The sequence below is a fragment of the Oncorhynchus nerka genome, linkage group LG8 (assembly GCF_034236695.1).
Source record: "Oncorhynchus nerka isolate Pitt River linkage group LG8, Oner_Uvic_2.0, whole genome shotgun sequence".
Taxonomy (NCBI): domain Eukaryota; kingdom Metazoa; phylum Chordata; class Actinopteri; order Salmoniformes; family Salmonidae; genus Oncorhynchus; species Oncorhynchus nerka.
This window is the reverse complement of record NC_088403.1, coordinates 45,413,498-45,429,452: the sequence shown is the minus strand read 5'-3', so window position 1 is coordinate 45,429,452 and position 15,955 is coordinate 45,413,498. Positions and strand designations below refer to the sequence as shown.

The window sequence follows — 15,955 nt, the reverse complement described above, 5'->3', positions numbered from 1 at the left end:
TGGTTCAGTGAATCTGTGAATGGTTCATTAAATCAGTTATGGTTCCATTTATTGCTCCAATGTTACCTGGATAGCTGTGGCAATTATTGTGCTAAGATATGCCAACAAGTGCTGACCTTCGGGGACATGTGCATTTAGTAGACCCAAAGTCCATACGGGGTGCTGTCGGTGGCCCTGGACGCTGTTGGTGACCCTTCGTGGCACTGGCGTCTCATTCGAACGTCTGGCCTATCAACTCTCAATGGTAGTTTCTGTGCCTACCATGATGACCACGGATAACGGGGAATTGGGGTTCAATTCCGGAGAGGGAGCCTGAGAAACGGCTACCACATCCAAGGAAGGCAGCAGGCACGCAAAAGATCCACTCCCGATTCGGGGAGGTAGTGATGACAAATAACAGTAGAGGAATCTTTCAAGGATGTTTAGAACGGATGTTTAGAAGCATTTTTTTATGAGGTCTGAAACGGTGTATTGTCCATTGGTGGAACATAATGTCCAATGGGGTGACGCCAATAAATGAAAGGAAAAAAAGGTGTTGTCTTGGACAAAATGTAAAAATAATTCTTATGCATGAGGCAGGTAACATTATAATAGTACAGAAGTAAGATAATTGCTTTTTATCTAGATTTAGTGAAATTACTGTGAATCTTACCCAAAATGAGTCACTTGATTATCATCATTATGCAAAGAAATAATGTGTTTTTCATTTTAAATTACATAATATGATTACTAATTTAAAGACAGAAGTAACTAAATAATAAGTCAAAATATATGTATTGTCTTTTTGGGAATCATTAAAGAAACTTCCCTTTTTTAGGACCCTGTCTTTCAAAGATAATTCATAAAAATCCAAATAACTTCACTGATCTTCACTGTAAAGGGTTTAAACACTGTTTCCCATGCTTTCTCAATGAACCATAAACAATTAATGAACATGCACCTGTGGAACGGTCATTAAGACACTAACAGCTTACAGACGGTAGGCAATTAAGGTCACAGTTATGAAAACTTAGGACACTGAAGAGGCCTTTCTACTGTCTCTGAAAAATACCAAAAGAAAGTTGCCCAAGGTCCCTGCTCATCTGCGTGAACGTGTCTTAGGCATGCTGGAAGGAGGTATGAGGACTGCAGATGTGGCCAGGGCAATAAATTGCAATGTCCGTACTGTGAGACGCCTAAGACAGCGCTACAGGGAGACAGGACGGACAACTGATCGTCCTCGCAGTGGCAGATCATGTGTAACAACACCTGCACAGGATCGGTACATCCGAACATCACACAGGTATAGGATGGCATCAACAACTGCCCGAGTTGCATGAGGAACTCACAATTCCTCCATCAGTGCTCAGACTGTCCGCAATAGGCTGAGAGAGGCTGGACTGAGGGCTTGTAGACCTGTTGTAAAGGCAGGTCCTCACCAGACATCACAGGCAACAACGTCGCCTATGGGCACAAACCCACCGTTGCTGGACCAAAAAGTGCTCTTCACTGACGAGTCGCGGTCTTGTCTCACCAGGGGTGATGGTCAGATACGCGTTTATCGAATAGGCGTTACACCGAGGCCTGTACTTTGGAGCGGGATTGATTTGGAGGTGGAGGGTCCGTCATGGTCTGGGGCGGTGTGTCACAGCATCATCGGACTGAGCTTGTTGTCTTTGCAGGCAATCTCAACGCTGTGTGTTACAGGGAAGACATCCTCCTCCCTCATGTGGTACCCTTCCTGCAGGCTCATCCTGACATGACCCTCCAGCATGATAATGCCACCAGCCATACTGCTCATTCTGTGTGTGATTTCCTGCAAGACAGGAATGTCAGTGTTCTGCCATGGCCAGCAAAGAGCCCAGATCTCAGTCCCATTGAGCAAGTATGGGACCTGTTGGATCGGAGGGTGAGGGCTAGGGCCAGGGCCATTCCCCCCAGAAATGTCTGGGAACTTGCAGGTGCCTTGGTGGAAGAGTGGGGTAACATCTCACAGCAAGAACTGGCAAATCTGGTGCAGTCCATGAGGAGGAGATGCACTGCAGTACTTAATGCAGCTGGTGGCCACACCAGATACTGTCTGTTACTTTTGATTTTGACCCCCCCTTTGTTCAGGGACACGTTATTCAGTTTCTGTTAGTCACATGTCTGTGGAACTTGTTCAGCTTGAGTCTCAGGTGTTGAATCTTGTTATGTTCATACAAATATTTACATATGTGAAGTTGGCTGAAAATAAACGCAGGTGACAGTGAGAGGACGCTTCTGTTTTTGCTGCGCTCATATGTGTATTCACATTAAGTGTAATGTCACACCAGAGGACAAATTCAAGGCACTAATGCATGAAATTATTAATTAAATTTGATATAAATTCAAAGTTGAAGCTGGCCATATAACAGTTAGAGTTGTTAAGACATAGTTTATTGTGACTATTTGTTTTTTTACTTTAATGTTAGAGAAAATAATGTTTCACTTTTATTTTGGCCATATGGCAACTACCCATATGCATCCTTCTTTTGATGCCAAACCCACCACTGCTGTGTGTTGGCAAATAGCTCTATTTTCGGGACATCTGACTATACAGTAGCACCGGTTTCAATCGAAGTGCCAATGCCTATTAGCAAACTTACTCCACACACAGAGACGCATACAAATGTATCCCTCACCCTCCATTTACATTTGCTCTTAATCAAGGCTTTTTTTCTGGCAACCCTTCCAAAGAGTCTATTGGCATGGAGGTGGCATCTAATTGTAGATTTGAGTCCTGGCGACCCTAAAATGCAACCAAGTTCTGTAATTCTCCAACTTTAGATTTTGGATTTTTCTTTGCTTTCCGAACCAACCAGATACACTTCTGATCAATACCAGGCAAGTACACCACTGTTCCAGTGTGTTTAAACTTCTTAGTTGTTGCCCTAATAGTGGTAAATGGTATATTTCAGATGTTTTTGCTATTTTTTTGTACCCATTTCCTGTTTTACGAAGGTCAACAACCATTTGTCTTTTTTTGTTTGTGAGCTCTTTGACTTTTGCCACAGTGATGTGTGACAAAGGGATTGTACATGTGTGTTACCTAATTTTTATACCCCAGTGAAACAGGAAGCCATGGAAGGCCACAATACAGTTCCTGAGATTAATTTAAAAAAGTAGAATGTTAATCCAGATTATATTTTGTTAGATTTTATTTACAATAATCATTATGGGTGCCAATCAAGTCATACAAATATCTTTCTCTGAGCAATTGTATTAGTATAAAATAATATAATGTTCACATTTATTAGATCATACAATATAACTCAGTATTTGAATGACTTATTTTATACATTCTTTTTTCGCTCATCTTTATCAAGGGTGCCAATAATTATGGAACTGTCTTGATTAGGGGGGCGGTTGAATGAGATTGTGACTGCGTTCCAAATGTCACCCTATTCCCTATAGTAGGGAATAGGATGCCATTTGGGATGCAGATGGATGTTCACCGGCTCCTTTCAATTAGCGTCTCATTAGAGCTCTGGCAGAGAGTGGCTTTGTCGTCCGTTTGAAGCGACACAGATCTGAGCAGTGCAGTCAGCCAGGCACACACACACACACACACACACACACACACGCAGCTTCACCTATTCAGCTCGTGATAAAACCATGACAACAACAGCGGTAATAATAAAACATTGGCAAGGGGGACAGCTGATTGCTGTAATCATAGTAAACATCAAACACATTTGATTTGCATCGGGTTCTCCCATTGAAAAAGGAGAAAGATGTATTTGCATATTAGGCTGCTTCATGGCAGCTTGAGACTCTTGGGGATTTGAATCCCTTCTTGTTGTATACATATGTATCTTCTTAATGATGTACATGTGTATTTTCATGTAATAGCTTTCATGAATAAGTCTTATAAATCTACAGCTAGTGTTTACTATTATTAATGCATATTTCAGCATTTATGACCATTTATAAACATGTACAAACATTTCTAAACAATGTATAACCATTTATAATGGCTTATCAATTAAAGTAATTCAAAACCGATACCCCATGTAAAATGAAAAATGACAACAAACAACATTGATTTGAATCATTCAACTTTTAAGGGTTTGCTTTTCCCCCATCATCCCTCAGTACAAAGCTTTGGGACATCTAGCTCTGATTGTCTCTAGCTGTATGATCTAGGTAAAGTTTCCCCTAGGTACAGATCTAGGATCAGCTCCCCCTCCCCAATCCTATCCTTAACCATTAGCAGAGAAAATGCTAAACTGTCCTCAGATACGCTTCTAAGGGAAACTTTACCTTACTTCTGTATGATCAGAGCCCCCCAGTCAAAAACAGAAACACCCCTTTCAGTTCAAATACATCAATAAATATCGTACGAGAATGAATTAATGCCATGGAAAGAGAAACAATGTCATTGGAAATATAGTCACGGAAAAAAGATCAAGCGCATCATTTTGTGTCACATTGACACTTTCTCTTAACAAAGACACAATTTGTTGAGAAAGACACTCTAAAAACAGAACACGGTTCATTCTAAAAGAACACTTTTGTTCCACGTTGTTCTAAAAGACAGTTTGACAAATAAAGTGACAAGATGTACAGTAGTAAAACAGCTATTCTAAACTGGTTGGTTCGAGCCCTGAATGCTGATTGGCTGATAGCTGTGGTATTTCAGACCGTATAACACAGGTATGACAAAACATTTATTCTTACTGCTCTAATTATGTTGGTAACCAGTTTATAATAGCAATAAGGCACCTCGGGGGTTTGTGATATAAGGCCAATATACCACGGCTAAGGGCTGTGTCCAGGCACTCCGCGTTGCATCCTGCTTTATAACAGCCCTTAGCCATGGTATATTGACCATATACCACACCCCCTCGGGCCTTATTGCTTAATTCTAGCATTCCTAAAAAGGCTGGCTAACACTGACTTGTAAGTGACACAACCACCATTCTGTGTTAGTTATGTCTCTCAAAACCAAGAAAACAGCCTAGATTTGATACCTTGTGTCCCAAATGGCAACCTATTCCCTATTTAAAGGGTGACATTTGGGATGAAAAATAAAGTACAATCAAAGAGCACTTTAAAAATGAACAGCAGTCAAACATGGAGGATTTCACGGGTCAAGGGCCCTTCGGAAAGTTATCTTTCTACCCTGTCCTCTTTCCACTAGACTAGAACTGAGTCCCAAATGGCACCCTATTCCCTACATAGTGCACTACAAATAATACACTATGTAGGGAATAGGCTGTCATTTGGGATGCACTCTAGAGCATTATGAAGCACTTATAACACAATAAAATTCATGCCTCAGTGATTACACTTGGTGCTGTCTGAGTAGCTTTTGTGGTTGGCCTATGTAGAAATTTGACATTTTATTCATCAGAACATGCCATGTACAGCACAGTGTGTATTGCCATTAGTGGTTTGGTCCACAATACAATGTCCTGTTCCAAAATCGGAAATATACATTGAAGGTAAACATAAACAGACTGTTTTTTTCCAGTGATGAAGAGAATAAATAATATATACTCAGAAACACAAACACACACACACACACACACACACACACACACACACACACCCTCAAGGACACCCAGGTCGAAGTATACCATTTAGGTTAAACATGAACAACCAACTGCATTAAAAATGTACCACATAATGAAACGAGTGGCAAAACACCTCCACATGACAGCCACCACACCAGGGCCATGTTCATTAGGCACCAAATGGGAGACCAAGGACTGAAACAGGAAGGGAATAAATAGTATATGGAGTTGTCGAAGAAGAAACACATATTTTTCGAATTCCCATTGCAAAATGTTTTAATATGTTTTCTGCAGTGTGTCCAAATGAACAGGACCCAGACTCTCTCTTCTTCTACTGCTTTCTCCCAGTATCGTAGTTATTTCCTCCCTATGCTTTGCTTCGGATAAGTAGGCTGCTTTGGCATGTTCCACACTGCTGTGTGTGTGTGTGTGTGTGTGTGTGTGTGTGTGTGTGTGTGTGTGTGTGTGTGTGTGTGTGTGTGTGTTTCACTGTGTAACCCAAGTGGAAGGTCTCTCCAAAGAGAGCCTCATTAAGAATACATAATTAAATATTCAAACACTGTAGCTCTCACTCATCATGTCTTTTAGCAGGCTTGCAGAACCAACAACGGGTTGAGTCCGGTGTGTGTCTTGTGGTTATAAGATCCCTACCTTTACATAAGACTTTACATAAAACTTTATTGCGATAACGCCCCAGATAAAGAAAATACATAGGAAAAACGCTTTCACACACACACACACACAATTCCCATATCTAAAAACATCCCATTTGTCAGCAGCAGCCGCCATGGTCTAGTTCAGTTGCTGGTGGAGGGGAGAGAGAGATGAGCTGGGGTCGGAGAAGCAGAGAGAGATGTTCTAAAGCAGGGTGGGCAGGAGGGAGAGAGTTGGTGTAAGGGCTGCGAGTGTGTGTGTGTGTGTGGGGGGGTCAGTCTATGGACCGCTGGCCTAACTTTTGACATTTGACCTGTCCTCGGGCCTAACACTCAGTGGGAGGGGGTAAAGTCATTGGGTGAGAGGCCCAGGACTGGATGGTTTTCCTCTCTGGAGAAGGCTTAGAGGGTTGGACACGGACCCGGAGCGATGACCCTCTCTCACTGTCATCTCACTGATCTTCTCAAGGTTTGGGAGGGGGGGGGGGGGTGGCATTAGAGAGTGAGAGAGATAAAGCGAGAGTAACAGTTCTTTATTGTTCCATACAGAGTTTGTAATTAATGAGAGTTCTCTGCCTGTGCCCATAATGATGGGGTCCTACCCCAATCTCCAGCCCCAATCTGGGGGTGTCCCTCCCTCTCCCTATCTCCTCCAGAACCCCCTGATACAGTCCCTGGGGACAAATGGCTGAAGTCTGGAGGACAGTCTGTCTGTCTGCCTGCATGCCTGTATTTAGTCTGGCTGTATTCAGTCTGTCTATATTCAAGGCTGGTGCTGCAGTCTTAAGTTATGGCGTCTGCCTCTGGGGTCCTGAGGGCCTTAACCCCACCCTGGTGGCCCTGCTCTGGGTCCCTGCAGGTCGAGAGGTGGCTGTGGGGCTAGAAGCGGGACCAAGTCCTGGAGGAAGGGCCTCCCGGTGTATCTGCTGTATCCCCACCTGTTGGTGGCGTGGCAGGACCGACCGTACGGGCTGCTGCGGCTGGGGCTGAGGGGAGCGGAGCGGGTAGCTGCGTCTGTAGCGTAGCGACTGCGATCGAAGCAGGACCCTGGTGTACTGGACCTCTGGCATGATGAGCTTCAGACACAGCTCGTGGGCCAGACTTCCGGGCCACGTGGCGTTGGTGTTGGTCGGCAGGTCGTAGCCCACGATGTCCACCTTTGCACTGGGCTGCCACGGCCGCAGCTCCTTGTTCTTGATCTGGGCAGCAGAGCGGAGCTGGGGAAGCCGTCCTCCAAAGCAGCCCCTCACCAGCCTCTCCTGGGCCCTGCGGAGCAACCGCACCTCCCTGGCCACGCACGCCGGGCCCAGGGCAGTCAGCTGGCGCCACAGGGAGGCGTTGAAGTGATCATAGAGGCGTGCATCCAAGGCGTTCCAGGCGCGGATCTTGAAGGGGAGGCCTGGCGAGAGGCTGTGCTTGGAGCCGGACATTCGCATGTTCAGCTTGACGTAGAGCACGTCTTCCAGATCCCAGGAGAGAAGGTGACGGAGGAGGACCAGCGACTCGTCAAAGTACTCGGCGATCATCACCAGGGAGAAGACGCGTTCTGTCTCGGCCACAAAGGCCCGGGCGTACGCTGTTGCGTCTGCCGCCGGACGGTCCTTATCCCCACCTAGGTCAAAGGTCAGCGTGTTACGGGCGTACATGGAGTCCTTTTCGTCCGGACGGTAGTACCGCCACGGCTCGTCCAGAAATGCCTCCAGGGACCCATTGGGAACTCTCTTAAAACTCTGACAGTACTGGTTATAGTAACTGAACAACGATTCAAACATGGACCCTGGTTCTCGAAGTATGGTCACGTAGATGGTATCGTTAGGCATGAGGCGCTGCATCTCGGCACGGTTGAAGCGCATGTGGCTGGTGACCACGTTGGGTGGCAGGGTGTGCGGGTGGACGAGGTGGGCGTTGAAGGTGCGCGGGTAGCAGAACTGGTGTCCGCAGGCCTGCACAGGGAGCGCCACTGTCAGGTTGTTGCGCTCTGCGAAGCGGAAGAGCAGATTCTGCATGGTGGTGCTGGCCGTCTTGTGCGTCTTGAGGAAGGCCACGTTGGTGTGTTTGGGCTTGAGAGAGGAGGACAGGTGGGTGCGTAGTGACGGACAGCCGAGGTGAAAGGCTTCCATCGTCCTAGATGAGAAAAATAGAGAGGTGGTGGGGGGTGGGGGGGGCTTTTAATACGGGAGTTGCAGCTCAATCTCTGTGTAATGAGGAACTTTAAGGTGAATAAAGTTCCCATTCAGTTTTGACTGATTAACACAATGGTTAGCATAATTATATATTTTCCTTGTCTTTAATACACATGATTGGGTGTGGGTCACTAGATTCGATGCTGTATGTTATGGATTAAATCTGTTGACAGTGATTGATGCCAGACTAGAGGTACAGGGACTGTGACAATGATTATTATTGTATTCTGTGAAACAAGGCGGGCCATACTTGCTTACAATAGAAAAGGTTTAAGTGCGCATCAGCCAATTAAAATCATTGACGCTACATGTTAGCTGTTCCCATTTCATTACCTGGCACATTTAGCCCTATGCTAACCTGAGCAGGTGGCATTGATTATTTCCTGTAACAAATTCTGTCTGTGCGTGCGTGTGTGTGTGTGTCTCACCAGCTGAAATGGCCCCCATGGTGCAGCAGTAGGCTGACGGTACTGATTGCCACAAAGACCAGAAATATCTTCTTCTGAGACATGATCCGCCACTTCACTGAGGGAGAGAAAAAGGAGAGCGAGAGGAGGGAGGGACAGAGAAAATGGGAATAAGGTAAAAGGGAGATACAGAGATAAGTAGGTGAGAAAGGGAGAGCGATAGAAAGGGGAAACGTACTGTATATGCAAAACCAAAGGAGCGAAAGAGGGAGATTTATTTAACGTATAATTGGCCGCATCCATAAGCAAGAGCGTAGTGACTTGACTTTTGTCACATTTGAATGATAGTGGCATCGGGTCCTTCTCAATTAGCCTCTTTGAATATTCATAATAGGCAGTGGACTGGATGTACCTAGCTAGAATACTGAGTATCCATTAGCTCATTCTTCTTAGGACTCATCAAGATGCGTACATTACTGTAAGCAGACCCTGTTGATGGCCTCCCAAGTGGTGCAGTGGTCTATAAGGCACTGTGCTAGCAGTGTTAGCTGTGCCGCTAGAGATCCGGGTTCGAGTCCAGGCTCTGTCGCAGCCGGCCTTGATCAGCATCGTCCGGGTTAGGGGAGGGTTTGGCCGGCAGGGATGTTCTTGTCCCATCGCGCACTAGTGGCTCCTGTGGCCGGCCAGTGCGCAATGCACGCTGACACGGTCGCCAGGCGTACTGTGTTTCCTCCGACACATCGGTGCGGCTGGGTTCCGGGTTAAGCGGGCATTGTGTCAAGAAGCAGTGAGGCTTGGCTGGGTTGTGTTTCGGGGGGACGCGCGGCTCTTGACCTACACCCCTCCCGAGTCCGTACGGGAGTTGCAACAACGGGACAAGACTGTAACTACCAATTGGATACCACGAAATTGGGTTTAAAAAAGCACACCCTGCAGGTAGAATAGAATAAAAACGTAGAACATTAGAACATGTTCTCACTCAATGGAATAGAGTGAGTGAGAGTGGTACACAGTGACAGCTTCCAGGTTGCCTATGTCACCTCACCTCAATATTCCAAGCCAACCTCCTCTCCTCCTGCATAATAATGGCCTCCTGCCAATGTCGCCTCTTGATTACACTATCCCATTCCTCAGCACGTCAGGTCGGGTTACTCACCGACATTGTAACCACATTTCCACAACTACTTTCTCTAGTCCAGCAGTTCTCAACCCTGGGCCTGGAGACCCAAACGGGTGCACATTTTTTGTTTATGCCCTAGCATCTAACACATTTCTATTTGAGAGGCTTGAAAATGAGTTGATTAGTGCAATCAAGTGTGTTGGTGGTGCTAGGGCAACAAACGGAAATGAACATCCCTTTGGGACCCAAAGGCCAGGGTTGAGAAAGACAGCTCTTGTCTACTCCAGGCTCTAATTGTCCTTCGGATGGGAGGTTAATCCGAGGTCTTGACCCACTGTGGTCACTGTGGCACTTGTCGCTAGTGTAGGGGGTGTTAGGTTCTAACGGAACCTTATAAAAGCTCACGGACGATTAGTAAAGCTCAAACCAAGTTTATTCACCCATTGGGTCACACAGCTGCATAAGACAAAGGGTGGGTTGCACCAACATGGTTTAAATTCATCTAGGATTAGAGCTATTCTAGGTTTTGTACATCTAGGTTAATAATTCATCAGAGATGTGTTGCACCACTTAGTTTTAAATCTGGATCAGTAAATCTATGATCAAAGGTTATGATTAGTGACATGTCACACCAATATATGAGGTATTTCGAGAGTTGAAGCGAAGTAGCTAGCCTACTTGACAAATGAGGCCACAAAATGGCTGTTCCTTGATAAAATAATAACAATGTAACGTTAGAACTACTGCATCTCCAACGTGAAAGGTTCTCATGGGTTGGCTAATTTGAAATCAAATCTGTTATTTAGCCAGTACTAGACAAAAAACTCATTCGTTAGCTAATGTTATCTACTGTAGCTAGCTAGTTTATAAACCATGCTAGCTAGCATAAAATATAATTTATTATTGTTATTACTTATTTAGGCATTTATTATTTGTCTGCAAGCCACCTGATCATGACACGTCAAAGAGGTTCAAATGATGGAGGAATTTAGAAAAGTACTGGAGGATAAAAAGACAGACAACAAGACTGTCAAAAAGAAGGACAGATTTAATGGATCGACACGGATTAAAGAGAAGAGAGACCCAAATCGGATGAAGGCGTGCTGGAAAAACTTAAAAGACAAAGCCAAAAAGGATGCGGCAGACGAGAGGCAGGGGCTATTTCAGACCGGAGGGGGACCTCGGTCCAAGGGAATTGATCCTCTCTCCCAGAAGATATGCAGGATGATTCCCCAGCAGTTTCCCCTCTCCTTAACCCCTATGATGACGACGGACAACTCGACCCACCAATATTTATTAAGCATAAATAACTGTTAAATATCAATGACTATAACTCACGTTAAAACTAACGTTAATGCTACTTCACTACAATGTTACCGTTATCAGCCCCCTTACAGCATGTTGCATAACATTATAATTCGTACCAAGGCTGGACACATCATAAGCCCCAATTCAATTGTTGTACAAAATGGGCACGTAAAATAGCCTACGAATAATAACGAGGTCATTTTCTTTCTTTCCTTTCCTTTAGTTGAGCTGAGACCCTGTGCCGCGGAGAAACAGCAGTGCCTGGATCTTGAACCAGCAGAAAAAACACCAAACAGGCCAAGCAAACGCCCCAGCACTGACATGAACCAAGCTCCTATTGATGTTATAGAGCTGGAGAGAGAGAATAATCTACTGCAGATTGAGGCCCTGAATTTACAAATAAGAGCTACTGCAAATTCAGAAACAGAAACTCCTTCAGGGAAACAAATGCCCACTGTGCAAAGAATGCTGATCTTTTTTATTTATTTAAGCAATTATTTAAAACAATGCTTTCCCAAGCAATTTGGTGTCCTCCAGTCTTGTCCCCACAATTGTGTTCTGGTGCTTCCAGTTCCACCCTGTATGGTACTGAGAATAACACAGTCTTAATAATAGATTTAGCCTAATTAGGAATTGTATGTGCCAATGAAAATATAATATTGCTGTTTACATGTTACCAATGTTACATTATACACACCTAAGGCTGCAAAATGGTTCTCAATCAAGGTTCTCCTCACAGCATTCCCATTTGCATTGGCAGCATGTTGCACCTGGCCATCTTCTGCATTCTCCTCAGGTAGGTCCTCCTCAGCCTCCTCAGGAAGCTCGTCTTCTTGTCTCTTGCCAAAGTTATACAGTACCGCCACTGCAATAATGATTGTCAGTGTAGTGTCCATCTTCCTTGCAGAGGCCCTCCTTTAGGCAGGGGAAATCTTTTTTTCCACACTCCAAAAACTCTCTTTATGTGACCTCTTGCCAGGATATGAGAGGTGTTGTATTCTCTCTCTTCAGGTGACTGGGGGGTTTAAAGGGAGAGTCATAAGGTACCCACAACAGGCATATCCATTGTCACCCAGTAGGTGGCCTTCAGAATTGCACACAGACCACTATTGTCATAGATTCTGCTGTCATGGGTGGATCCTGGCCATCTAGTTACGATGTTGGTGAGCTGACCTTGGACATCACAGACAGCCTGCACGTTGACGAAGCAGTAACCTTTACGATTACGGAAGAGTTCTCCATTCTCACCACCAGGGTTGGGAATAGGAATGTGAGTACAGTCTATTGTCCATAGTACACCTGGAAATCTAGCTCTCCTGTAAAATCCAGCTGCTGTTTCCTCTGTAGGCTTGAATCTTATGTACTAGAAATCATATATCCCGAGGCTGCATTTACTGTAGCTGGGGATTTTAACAGCAAATTTGAGAACAAAGCTACCTAAATTCTATCATATTGATTGATTGTAGCACTCGTGCGGGCGATACACTGGATCACTGCTACTCTAACTTCTGCGATGCATACAAGGCCCTCCCCCGCCCTCCCGCCATCTATCCGCGCGAACCACCGCTTTTAACCAAGGAAAGATGACTGGGAATATGGCCGAATACAACCAGTGTAGTTATTCCCTCAGCAAGGCAATCAAACAAGCGAAATGTCAGTATAGGGACAAAGTGGAGTCGCAATTCAACGGCTCAGACAGTATGTTGCAGAGTCTACAGGCATTCACGGACTACAAAAATAAAACCAGCCATGTCACGGACACCGACGTCTTGCTTCCAGACAAACTGTGGGCTCTCCTTCTCCGTGGCCGACATGAGTAAAACATTTAAACGCGTTAACCCTCTCAAGGCTGCCGGCCCAGATGGCATCCCTAGCCGTGTCCTCAGAGCACGCGCAGACCAGTTGGCTGGTGTGTTTATAGACATATTCAACCTCTCCCTATCCCAGTCTGCTTTCCCCACATGCTTCAAGATGGCCACCATTGTTCCTGTACCCGAGAAGGCAAAGGTAACTGAACTAAATAACTTCTGTCATCATGAAGTGCTTTGAGAGACTAGTCGAGGATCATATCAACTCCACCTTACTTGCCACTCCAGTCCCACTTCAATTTGCATACCGCCCCAAAAGGTCCACAGACGATGCAATCGCCATCACACTGCACACTACCCTATCCCATCTAGACAAGAGGAACACCTATGTAAGAATGCTGTTCATTGACTACAGCTCAGCATTCAACACAATAGTACCTTCCAAGCTCATCATTAAGCTTGAGCACCTGGGTCTCAACCCCGCCCTGTGCAATTGGTTCCTGGACTTCCTGACGGGCCGCCCCCAGGTGGTGAAGGTAGGAAACAACATCTCCACTTCGCTGATCCTCAACACTGGGGCCCCACAAGGGTGCGTGCTCAGCCCCCTCCTGTACTCCCTGTTCACCCATGACTGCGTGACCATGCACGTCTCCAACTCAATCATCAAGTTTGCAGACGAGACAGCCTACAGGGAGGAGGTGAGGGCCCTCGGAGTGTGGTGTCAGGAAAATAACCTCTCACTCAACGTCTACAAAACACGTCTACACGTCTACAAACGTCTACACATCGACGGGACAGCACTGGAGAAGGTGGAAAGTTTTAAGCTCCTCGGCGTACACATCACGGACAAACTGAAATGGTCCACCCACACAGACAGTGTGGTGAAGAAGGCGCAACAGCGCCTCTTCAACCTCAGGAGGCTGAAGAAATTTGGCTTGTCACCTAAAACCCACAAACCTTTACAGATGCACAAGTGAGAGCATCCTGTCGGACTTTATCACCGCCTGGTACGGCAACTGCACCGCCCACAACTGCAAGGCTCTCCAGAGGGTGGTGTTGTCTGCACAATGCATCACCGGAGGCAAACTACCCACCCTCCATGACACCTACAGCACCCGTTGTCACAGGAAGGCCAAAAGGATCATCAAGGACATCAACCCGAGCCACTGCCTGTTCACCCCGCATACCATCCAGAAGGCGAGGTCAGTACAGGTGCATCAAAGATGGGACCGAGAGACTGAAAAACAGCTTCTATCTCAAGGCCATCAGACTGTTAAACAGCCATTACTAACATTGATGGGCTGCTGCCAACATACTGACTCAACTCTAGCCACTTTAATAAATGGATCACTAGTCACTTTAATAATGCCACTTTAATAATGTTTACATATCTTGTATTCCTCATCTCATATGTATATACCGTATTTTATACCATCTATTGCATCCTGCCTATGCGGTCATCGCTCATCCATATATTTATATGTATATATTCTTATTCCATCCCTTTACTAAGATTTGTGTGCATTAGGTAGTTGTTGTGGAATTTTTAGATTACTGTTAGATATTACTGTACTGTCGGAACTAGAAGCACAAGCATTTCGCTACACTTGCAATAACATCTGCTAACCATGTGTATGTGACCAATAACATTTGATTCGATTTCAGACTGGCAATAACATTGGACATCCTGACTACAATCCTGTACAGTGTAGATGGTTGACTTGTGTAGTCCAAAAAGATCCTCATCCATCATCTGGATAACATCCAGTTGCGTAGAACCGTAGGGTCACCAAGCGGTGCAGCCGCGCTTCTATAACTCCCATGCTTTCCAGTTGCATTACAGAGTCCTTGGAGAAGCGGTACCTCCTTGAAAATGCATCATTATCTCGAATTATTCTCTGAGGAACTCTGTCATTTTGGTCTCACCACAGTAGTTATGCTGCCATTTGATCAGTTAAACCACCTCAAGTGGCAGTTTATAGTTCATCCCCAATCTACGTTTATATTTTTAACAAGAATTCTTTGAGCAACAGCCTTAAAATGAATCTAGGTTTAAAGTGAAAACTACATTTAGATTAAAGGAAACATTTAATTGAACTATGATTCATTTAAAACTAGGTTTAACATTTGGTGCAACAAGATGAATAGATACACCTTGATTCAACCCAGTTTAAGAGTTAATCCATGTTGGTGCAACCCACACAAAGACATGTTTCCCCCGGTGGTAGTGTTTATAGCCAAACATCCTACTCCCCTTTAAACAATACATGTTTATTGAGAGGCAGGAAGTTAAGAACTTCTCCCTTAATGTGACCTGGCCTTGTCTTCCTTCCTCACTAAACTACATCTTTCCATCAGTGCTTTCCAACATGCGATTGCTTTTCCCTTACTTAAATCAAATCAAATTGTATTTGTCACATGCGCCAAATACAACCTTACAGTGAAATGCTTACTTACAAGCCCTTAACAACAATTGCTTCAAGAAGTTTTATTTAAAAAAGTGTTAAGTAAAAAATAGATAAGTAGAAAATGAAAGTAACAAATAAATAAACAGCAGCAGTAAAATAAAAGTGAGGCTGTATACAGGGGGTACCGGTACAGAGTCAATGTGGAGGCTATATACAGGGGGTACCGGTACAGAGTCAATGTGGAGGCTATATACAGGGGGTACCGGTACAGAGTCAAAGTGGAGGCTATATACAGGGGGTACCGGTACAGAGTCAATGTGGAGGCTATATACAGGGGGAGTCAAAGTGGAGACTATATACAGGGGGTACCGGTACAGAGTCAATGTGGAGGCTATATACAGGGGGTACCGGTACAGAGTCAATGTGGAGGCTATATACAGGGGGTACCGGTACAGAGTCAATGTGGAGGCTATATACAGGGGGTACCGGTACAGAGTCAAAGTGGAGGCTATATACAGGGGGTACCGGTACAGAGTCAATGTGGAGGCT

The 15,955-nt window shown here is 45.1% G+C and overlaps 1 protein-coding gene across 1 annotated transcript in view; it reads right to left on the bottom strand.

Moving 5' to 3' along the window:
* Positions 1-6,444: 6,444 nt before the first annotated feature.
* The window catches only part of LOC115133403 (galactose-3-O-sulfotransferase 3-like), a 30,490-nt gene continuing 20,979 nt past the window's right edge, over positions 6,445-15,955 (bottom strand). Inside the window, exons 2-3 of the mRNA XM_029666595.2 lie at positions 8,784-8,880; positions 6,445-8,296 (exon numbers count right to left, since the gene is read on the bottom strand). Of these exons, the coding sequence (XP_029522455.2) occupies positions 6,961-8,296; positions 8,784-8,866 (1,419 nt within the window). The 5' untranslated portion in view covers positions 8,867-8,880 and the 3' untranslated portion in view covers positions 6,445-6,960. The remainder of the gene's footprint in view (positions 8,297-8,783; positions 8,881-15,955) is intronic.